We start from the raw sequence: 10219 nt of genomic DNA, 5'->3' as shown, positions 1-10219 counted from the left end.
TTTACGGAAAACATCGGTATCCATAAAAGATTTAACACAATCAAACTTAGGTGTCATACCTGACTTCTTACCTTCGTCGAGGTCCCAATCTTCAGAGTTGCATTTAATTCTTTCCAATAAATCCCATTTGAATTCAATAGTCTTCATCATAAAAGAGCCAGCACAAGAAGTATCGAGCATGGTGCGATTGTTATCAGAAAGCCGAGCATATAAATTTTGAATAATTATTTCTCTTGGAAGCTCATGATTGGGGCATGAATATAACATTGATTTAATCCTCCCCCAATCTTGAATGATGCTTTCTCCTTCGCGAGGCCAAAAATTATATATATAATTGCGATCACGATGAACAAGATGCATAGGATAAAACTTCTGATAAAATTCCAATTTCAATCGTTTGTAGTGCCATGATCCCATATCATCGCATAGCCTATACCATGTCAATGCATCTCCCTTCAAAGATAAAGGGAAGAACTTCTTCTTAATAACATCATCGGCCACACCTGCAAGCTTAAATAATCCACAAACTTCATCCACATATATTAGGTGCTCATCAGGATGCATTGTTCCATCTCCTGCAAAATGATTAACTAGCAGTTTTTCTATCATACCTAAAGGAATCTCAAAGTAGACATTTTCATTTTCAGTAGGTTCAATAGGTTGAGGAGCAACTCTTTGCTCTACTGGTCGGGGTGAAGATACCCCGAACAAGCCCCTCAAGGATTACTTTCCATAGTAACAAGTGACAGTAAATTTCAGCACACTATATAAAAATTTCCTTACCAAATTCCACCTACCAAAGGCGCTTCACTCCCGGCAACGGCGCCAGAAAAGAGTTTTGATGACCCACAAGTATAGGGGATCTATCGTAGTCCTTTCGATAAGTAAGAGTGTCGAACCCAACGAGGAGCAGAAGGAAATGATAAGCGGTTTTCAACAAGGTATTCTCTGCAAGCACTGAAATTATAGGTAACAGATAGTTTTGTGATAAGATAATTTGTAACAAGCAACAAGTAACAAAAGTAAATAAAGTGCAGCAAGGTGGCCCAATCCTTTTTGTAGCAAAGGACAAGCCTAGACAAATTCTTATATAGAGAAAAGCGCTCCCGAGGACGCATGAGAATTATCGTCAAGATAGTTTTCATCACATTCATATGATTCGCGTTCGGTACTTTGATAATTTGATATGTGGGTGGACCAGTGCTTGGGTGCTGTCCTTACTTGGACAAGCATCCCACTTATGATTAACTCCTATTGCAAGCATCCGCAACTACAAAAGAAGTATTAAGGTAAACCTAACCATAGCATGAAACATATGGATCCAAATCAGCCCCTTACGAAGCAACGCATAAACTAGGGTTTAAGCTTCTGTCACTCTAGCAACCCATCATCTACTTATTACTTCCCAATGCCTCCCTCCAGGCTTAAATAATGGTGAAGTGTCATGTAGTCGACGTTCACATAACACCACTAGAGGAGAGACAACATACATCTCATCAAAATATCGAACGAATACCAAATTCACATGAATACTAATAGCAAGACTTCTCCCATGTCCTCAGGAACAAACGTAACTACTCAGAAAGCATATTCATGTTCATAATCAGAGGGGTATTAGTATGCATATAGGATCTGAGCATATGATCTTCCACCAAATAAACCAACTAGCATCAACTACAAGGAGTAATTAACACTACTAGCAACCCACATGTACCAATCCCAGACTTGGAGATAAGAATTGGATACAAGAGATGAACTAGGGTTTGAGAGGAGATGGTGCTGGTGAAGATGTTGATGGAGATTGACCCCCTCCCAATGAGAGGATCGTTGGTGATGACGATGGCGTTGATTTTCCCCTCGCGGAGGGAAGTTTTCCCAGCAGAACAGCTTCGCCAGAGCCCTAGATTGGTTCCGCCAAAGTTCCACCTCGTGGCGGCGGAGTCTCGTCCCGAAAGCTGGCTTATGATTTTTTCCTCATCGAAAGACTCCATACAGCAGAAGATGGACATCGGAGGGCCACCAGGGGGCCCACGAGGCAGGGGGCACACCCAGGGGGTAGGGCGCGCCCCCCACCCTCGTGGGCAGGGTGTGGCCCCCCTCCGGAATTTCTTGCGCTCAGTATTTTTTATATATTCTGAAAATGACTTCCACGATGTTTCAGGACTTTTGGAGCTGTGCAGAATAGGTCTCTAATATTTGCTCCTTTTCCAGCCTAGATTCCCAGCTGCCGGCATTCTCCCTCTTTATGTAAACCTTGTAAAATAAGAGAGAATAGGCATAAGTATTGTGACATAATGTGTAATAACAGCCCATAATGCAATAAATATCGATATAAAAGCATAGTGCAAAATGGACGTATCACCCGTCTAGCCAACCATTAGATCTGGCCAGACCTGACTGGGTGGAGTAAGTAGCACACGACGAAGGCGTCATCTTCAGGTCTGGCGCCGGGGGACGATGGGGCACCCTCCATACCGCGATCCATGCTCACCGCTTCCTCGCTCCCACCCAGCCGAGGGGAACAACCCCTAGCATCAGCGCACACCACCCGCCTCCGGATGTAGGCCACCCTCTCCGACTGAGGCCGCCGCCTCAGTGTCGGTAGCCCTGTCCCGAGAAGCAGAGTATCTGAAAGCATATGCGGAAGGTAGGGGTTGGCGGCATGGCGGAACCCTAGTCGTCGCTTGGATACAGAAATTACTCAAACATATCAAATCCTAAATAAGAGCAAAATATACATAAATGACTTTGTATATTCGCAATGCTTCCATTTTGTAAACGTTCTCTTATCTTAGAAAGATCATTGAACTTTAACCCACTTCAGAGTGTAATCATCATGGAAAATCATCAAATTGAATGTAACAAGGGTCGCGCTACACGTCCACCAGCTGATGTTTTTAAAAGATCAGCCGGGCACGAGCCGTCAGATTTGACGCATCCAGCGGCCGATGTTATCATCCACCATTGCAACACATGCCTTGTTGCGAAAAATTCTTGCAACAGACATCTTATTGCAGAACTTTTTGCAATATATGTCTTGCTGCAAAAAAAATTGCAACAGACATTTTGTTGCTTATATTTTTTTTAGATTTTTTCTGCAACAACCGTTTTGTTGCGCTTCTTTTGCAACCGAAGACTTGTTGCATGATTATTTCTACGAAACGAAGCCGCGTCGCATCACAGTAGTTGTTCGCCGTCAAGATTTGCAACAACACCGTTGTTGTTAAAATAGGTGCCTGCACTTGCCTTTATGCTGAGGATGCGTGGCACGCAGCGGAGGCCGCGGACGTAGCGTGATTATCAGCCGGCTGACGGAAATCGTTTCCCATGTAACAAACCGACCATCTGTGGTAAACTAAAACCACGGCTGCACACCTGTGCAAGCATACACGACGAAAACTCTTACTAGTAGAGGCCTAAATGGGCACAATTTCTACTAGCAATTGAATCAAAACAGTTAGGAACATAAAACTTAGGCAAACGAAAAGTTGGGATGGGTGTAGGTAAAGCAAGTGCTTGTCTTTTCATGCGACTAGCTAGCTGAGAATGTAGACGACAGTAACTGCCAGAAAGCTCTAGGGGTGGGGTGGCATGAAGGTCAAAGGATAGTGACAGGAACCTACACAAAAGCAAAGCAATTATAACACGTTCAACTAGTCCTTGCTCTCATCTTCGTCCAACATGCAAATTTTGTTTCTTCCATTTAATACATGGACGTCCCAGCTAAGTGCTTGCTAATCAGCAACTGTAAAGACAAGACACTGAGGATATCCTCTCTCTTTTCTTTTTCAACCTATGATGACCTCGTTACCATAAGGCTGCCATAATTCTAGGATTATCTGAAGTTTCAGTACTACTTCTAGAAACCTGAACCTGGAGATGGCCATACAGCTTCGTGCTAAAAGCAAATGAGTACTACACGTAACAAGCCACATCACTCCAACCAAATGTGAAGTGCATCAGGTCAACTTGTCCACCCGGATACCACTCATGGATAAGCTTTATTAGTGCACATACCAGTCTTGTCCCTCAATTATGGGCACATACTCTACTGATTGACGTCAAATCCCGCCTAGGGCCCAGAATTACCAGCATGACTTTCAGGATTTTCCCAGGTTAAGCCGCTGGCCAACCGAACCATATTTTGGACCACCAGCATGACTATAGCAAGATTGTCATACTCCGTCAAAGTTAATACGTACAAAGTTAAGACACTTATTTTGAGACGGAGGAAGCAATAAAGAATTAAGCAAATACTGACGTTTTGTCTACATCTCCATCAGCCATGCAAGCCACAAGAATTAGCACTATAGCAGGCTGCTAAAGCATCCATAACAAACTTCTGAACTTGGAATAGAAGAGCACCAAATTTGAAAAGGCATCAATATCAGAGGGTGGGGTGCATTCAGTACACACGGCATTCAATCTATACAAAATAGGGAAATAACCTCCAGATTTGTACTCCCTCCGTCCCGGAAAAGCTTGTCCCTCGGATGGATGTATCTAGCATCAAGTTAGTGCTAGATATATCCATTTGAGGGACAAGCTTTTTCGTACGGAGGAAGTACTTAGGTATGGATCATAATTGCTCATTTCAATCACTGTTTAGGCAAACCACCAGAACCGCTAAACCTACTCGCAGTCTATGCATCGCCTTTCCTCCTTCATAATCAACAATTAGGCCCACTTTACCTACGTAATCAGTGTTCACAGCACTCAAATTCTCAACGACCTCTCTTTGGTAACAATTCTCAACCTAGAATCCCATCTCAAGCAGCACAGAGCTTGCCCAGCCGAAAAAAAGTGCAGACAGTTCAGGAAAAAAATCAGTTGAAATTTATGAGATGAAAATTCGGTTAATTGATCATATGGAAGAGATAAAAACATTTCAAGAGACATAATAAGAACCAATCAAATTCATGGAATACCTCCTCACATCGCAAATGTAGGTCGATTCATACATTGGCTCATGGATGTGCACCATACGGATATAGTGACCTCCAAACAAGACAAATACACGGACAACATTTACAAATATAGTCACCTTTAGACGATCCAGATACAGAACCAAATGAAAACATCATGTTCATGTACAGTGGCTTATACAAGATATGTGCTGCAGCCGACATGCACAATTTCTATCATGCGCACAAAGCTAGACGAGGCGGTCACTCAAGAAAGCAGTTGCATCAGCAAACTATCAAGTGGTAGAGAAATCAGCAAAAATATGCATAACACCTTAATAAACAGATATGCTCAAACTTATCCAAACTGCATGCAACTATACGAGCGTATCACTGAGTACTACTCCCTCAATTCCATATCAAGTGTTGTACTATTTTAGAACGAAGGCTTGAGACAGAGCCCGGCTTTGAATTAACAAAGCCATCAACCAGCCAGGAAATTACAACTAAAGAGCAGAAAATAAAACTGGGGATACCAGGTACAGATACAAGCACAGAGGTGGGCAGCTGAAGAATCAAGTGTTGTACTAAATCAGTGACACTTAATATGGAACGGAGGGAGTAGCATGTATATACTCAATGGACCTGAACTTCACAAGCTCCAGAACCAGGTAACCCAGTCACACATACGGTCGATGAATACACAGATCACTCTAGTGGTACCTTCTGGCCTTAGATGGCTGTGAAGGTGCTGTCTTCCTGAAAATCCCACAGAAGATGCAGCCAGGAACCTTGGGCGACGCTGGATCCATGGCCGGGGCTACACGCCGTGTCCGGAACGCCTGGCCGCCACGCTCGGTGCCATCGTTGCGCCTGCGCTGCGCCCCGACGGACCCAACGCTGCGGGAGTGCCGTAGCTCCCTGAACTCTGGTTCCCCCGAGGTCCACTGGCTATGCTCATCCGACATGAGCCTCTCGCCCCAGACCATGCCTGATGATCCTGACCTCCTGAATGTCCGTGAAGACCTCTGCAGCCCAGCCATGGATGTAATATTCCCTGCCCTTCTTCTGGGTTTGTATCTAGGTGGGTTTTATGGATGTGCAATGAGGGCTAAGGGGGCAGGAAAGTGATAGATATGTCACAGGCTAAATGGCATGCATATCCACAGGTTGGAAAATGCAGCAAATTGTTGGGATAAGGGTCAGACGATGGTGACAGGCACATACACAGATACTGGTGAGGATTAGGATGCTTGGAAGGCGTGGCTGCACACTGAGTTGGCATGAAGCAATCATTGAGGCAAAAATATTTGACTGAACTATTTACAACATCGGTAGAATTTAAACTAGAACACTACTGCGACTCGCTCAGCTGCAGATACCTTACAGAATGTAATCTCTGATTTCATGCTTTCGATCTTTAGGTTCAAAGACCCTGTTAGTAGGGACGCCGCCATGTCTTGGCACCTATTCCTCTCCTCTCATTGTACTCTCTGATGTAACGCAGGCCTCCCCCCCACCCCCCGGTGATTGTTCAACAAAAATTTGGACAGTACTGATGTGTGTAATTTATTGAGTGAAAATATGACCGTCACAGGCATCTCCCCAACTTGTTTTTTCTTCTTCAGAAAATGGTCCTCAAGGTCAAGGTCTAGACAAGTGTTATGTACTGCTGCAACTTCTTTTCTGAGGCGAATATATGCTGCTACTGCTCATCGCTAGCATCATCAGCACATCAAACCAATTGATTCGTACCTACCCTAACAAGCCCCGATCAAGTCCTCCTGATCACACAGAATAAGCTTAAACAAACATCCATGATAGTTTTGCTTGCCAAACACTAGAGAAAATAGTCAAGGCATGTATTACAAGCCTATGGAGCAACCAAGAAAACTAAAACTCAGCCAGCAGCACAGTGGACCTAACCATGATCCAGGGGCTAATTCATCAACCTGTCTAGAGCATTGTATACTCTGGGTTGAATTGGCAGAGGTGATCGGCACATATATGATATCTGCAAGCCATGGAATGCTGCCTAGCCAGTGCTGGATGAAACAGAAAAAGGAGCACTACAAAGAAAAATGATACTAGGATAGTAAAAGCAATATAAATTCTCAAGATGTAACTAACTGCATGTCTTTTACTTCTATCAGCATCAAAGGCAGATCAATGTTGATAACACACAGTGCATAACATGTCAAATTAAACATCAGTTTCAGCTAACTTGAACACTTGCAGCTGTTCATGGTACCTGAAGGAGTGCTCTGCTTCTTCAAGTGCATCAGCGGAAAGGGTCCTTAACACAGGGATCAAACGCTCTGCGGAAGTTCCAACCATCCACCACTTTAGGACCCGCCACCACCAGTTGACAGTCCTCGCAGGCCCATGCTCCACGCGTCAGAGCCCCTGCTTTGACAATCACCTCATTCACCTCATTTGGCAATGAAATTGAGAAATCCCATGCCGACGCAAACATTTCTTGGGTAATCACAACAAGCAAAGACCGCAGCTTCTCTGCACTGCTGCTAACAAACTTGAGGAATTCGTTTTCGCCTTGTTTTCCGCGGAATTCATGGATAACCACCTTCTTGACATGTGACTTCACACATTCGATAGGATGGACCTCTTGCCAGAACTCGGCATGGTGCATTCCAGTGGGTTCATCGGCCGTGACAGACTGCAAAATGGTAAAAATGGACAGTAGTTTAATCACCTCAGTGATAGATAATCTGTTATATGAATGCTGAACGGCTGACTGAAGGAATGTGCAGTGCAGGAGGATACGAAGAAGTCACCTCGATGTGCAGCCTGTCAACTTCAGGAAAGCATCTGAGGACGCTGGCCAGCATCTTGACCTCCTCAAAGACACCAAAGTTCACCTTCAAGGCCAATGTCTTGACGCTTGGAAACACGGTGCTTGGGCTCACCATTGTATCAGGCTGCAATGCAATGCACCAAGAGAAAGAGAGATCATACTTCATTCCGTTGGTACAATGATCACATACAAGATTCACGCATAATGAAGAGGCCATGCTCCTTCTATTATCTTAAAATGTGGATACAGATTGGAATATGGAATGCCATTACTGAAAGTGAGATGCATTGAAAGGTAGTACCTTGATGACATTCTCGCCAATCTGCAGCTGGTGAATTCTCGGCTCCAAGTAACCCAGCACCCGCAGCTTGGGCGCGTCAGCAATGCTGACCCTCACAGCCACCGGTTCGTCCTCACCATCAATGGTTTTCCACAGAATGAGCCGCTCCAGGAGCGGGGCGTCCATGACGAGGACCTCCTTCAGGAAGTACTCCCAGAGGAGCACGCACTTGAGGCTTTGGCTGCGGAGGTGGACGCGCTCGCAGGTTGGGCTGAGGACGAGCGCGAGGGTGTCGAGAACGGGGCTGGAAGCGAGCAAGCGGTCGAGGTCGCCGCCGAGCATGTCGTCGGTGCCGAACAAGGTGAGTTCCCGGAGGTGTGGAAATCCGTCTGCGCCTCCACCGGGTGGGCTGACGCCGGTGTCCGGGAACGTCCAGAACCCCATGAAGAGGCGCCGGAGCGAGGCGCAGCGGAGGATGTCGGCGGGGACGACGGGGAGGCGTTCGTCGTCGGCGGGCTTGTTGACGAGGACGAGGTCCTGGACGCCCTTGGCGGCGAGGAGGCGCGGCCACTCGGCGAGCTCGCGCTCGTGCGACGCGAAATTGCAGCAGGTGATGCTGATGGTGCGGAAGGGGCCCGGGTGGTCGGCGAGGATGCGGGCGACGGCGGCGACGCGCGCGGGGTCGCCGGCCGGGAGGAGGTGGGCGTCGTACATGACGAGCGGCGTGGAGCGCCAGAGGTGGCGCCAGCGGGAGGCTAGCGCGGCCGTGCGGGCGGCGTCCTTGACGGGGAGGCGGGACACGATGTCGCGGAGGAGGTGGTCTTGGAGGGCGCTGATGCGGTCCTCGCCGGCGTAGCCCGGGACGGCGGAGAGGGAGGCGACCCTGATTCTGGTGATGGCTTCGATGCCGGGGAACCACCCAAGGACTTGCTCGACGCTCGCGGCCATGGCGGCGACCGGAGGCGAGGGTTTTGGCCGGAATGGAGGGGGAGCTCCGGTGTGGAGGTGGCTGGTGGAGGAGTAAGAAACCTTGGGCCTACCAAATCTCGGAAAGCTGGTTGCCCAGCGGCCCATGAAGCTGCATTCGTGGCCGGTCCACCGAGATGGAGTGTTCTTGCTCATCTAAAAAAAAGCAGAAGACCCCCTCAAAAAAAGAAAGCAAAAGAAGATGAAATGTTCTTGCCGTCATTTTACAAAAAGAATGTTCTTGCCGAGCATGCTGGGTTTCATGTAATTTTAAAACAATATTCAGATCATTTAATGGAAATAATTTAATGTACAAAGTGTTTATGCAATTACAAAAATATTCATGTAATTAAAAAGGTTTTTGAAACATTATTGCAAAAAAAGTTTGAAACATTAATTCATGTAATTTAAAAAGTGTTCAAACTATTTGAAAAAGTTTTGTAACTTTAGAACTGTTTGATGAATTTCAAAATGTTTAAGTAATTATTAAAAACTGATTGAATTAAAAAAGTGTTTGCTACATTTTTTAAAACAAGTTAATGTACTTAAATTAATATTTGGTTCATTCTTTATGCAATTATAAAAACACTCATGTAATTAAAATAATGATCAACAAGTTTTTTTAAAATGTTCATGCCATTCAAAAAAGTGTTCCAACCATTTAAGAAATCATGTAATTCCAAATTGTTCATGTATTTTAAAAATTACTTAATAAATTATAAAATTATTCATATGGATGAAAAAGATGTTTGAAACATCTTTGAAAATACATTCATGTAATTAGAGAAAGGGTCCGGACCATTTTAAAAATTGTATGTAGTTGAAAAAATCAAGGCATTAAAAAGAAGCAATTAGAAAAGTAATTATGCAATTAAGAAGTGTTTGAAAGATAAAATCATGTATTTAAAAGGGTGGTGCAATCATTCAAGAAAGTTCATGTAATTTGAAAAGTGTCCAATACATTTTAAAAATGTTTATGCAATTATAAATCTTAATGTAGTTACAAAAAGTGTTTGGCATATTCTTTGGAAAAATCTTCATGTCATTTAGAAAATTGTTCGACACATATTGGCCAAAATATTCATGTAATTAAAAGAAGTGTTCGATGCATTTTGATGATTGTCTATGAATCCTCATCACCGTAAGGCCGGGAAGGCGAAGAGGAGGGCCTCTCCCAACCCTACCGCCCGCTACTCCACCGTCGGTGAGCCTCATCGTTGCCACCTTCCCTGTTTCCTGTTTCCCATCTCTCTC

The 10219-nt window shown here is 44.9% G+C and overlaps 2 protein-coding genes across 2 annotated transcripts; both read right to left on the bottom strand.

Moving 5' to 3' along the window:
- Positions 1-5014: 5014 nt before the first annotated feature.
- Positions 5015-6016, bottom strand: LOC123060538 (MAPK kinase substrate protein At1g80180). Its single transcript, XM_044483297.1, has one exon. It carries the CDS (start codon positions 5945-5947, stop codon positions 5618-5620), a length of 330 nt encoding a protein of 109 aa, XP_044339232.1. The 5' UTR covers positions 5948-6016; the 3' UTR covers positions 5015-5617.
- Positions 6017-6997: 981 nt separating this feature from the next.
- On the bottom strand, positions 6998-9014 carry LOC123058060 (FBD-associated F-box protein At4g10400). Its single transcript, XM_044480891.1, has 3 exons — positions 8021-9014; positions 7700-7843; positions 6998-7581 (listed from the first exon to the last, which is right to left on the bottom strand). The coding sequence occupies exons 1-3, from the start codon at positions 8945-8947 to the stop codon at positions 7186-7188; spliced, it is 1467 nt and encodes a 488-aa protein (XP_044336826.1). The 5' UTR covers positions 8948-9014; the 3' UTR covers positions 6998-7185.
- Between the last annotated feature and the right edge of the window lie 1205 nt (positions 9015-10219).

This window comes from Triticum aestivum, chromosome 3A (genome assembly GCF_018294505.1).
Source record: "Triticum aestivum cultivar Chinese Spring chromosome 3A, IWGSC CS RefSeq v2.1, whole genome shotgun sequence".
In the NCBI taxonomy this organism is placed as follows: domain Eukaryota; kingdom Viridiplantae; phylum Streptophyta; class Magnoliopsida; order Poales; family Poaceae; genus Triticum; species Triticum aestivum.
Note: the sequence above shows the minus strand (reverse complement) of the source record. Positions and strands in the feature narration are given on the sequence as shown.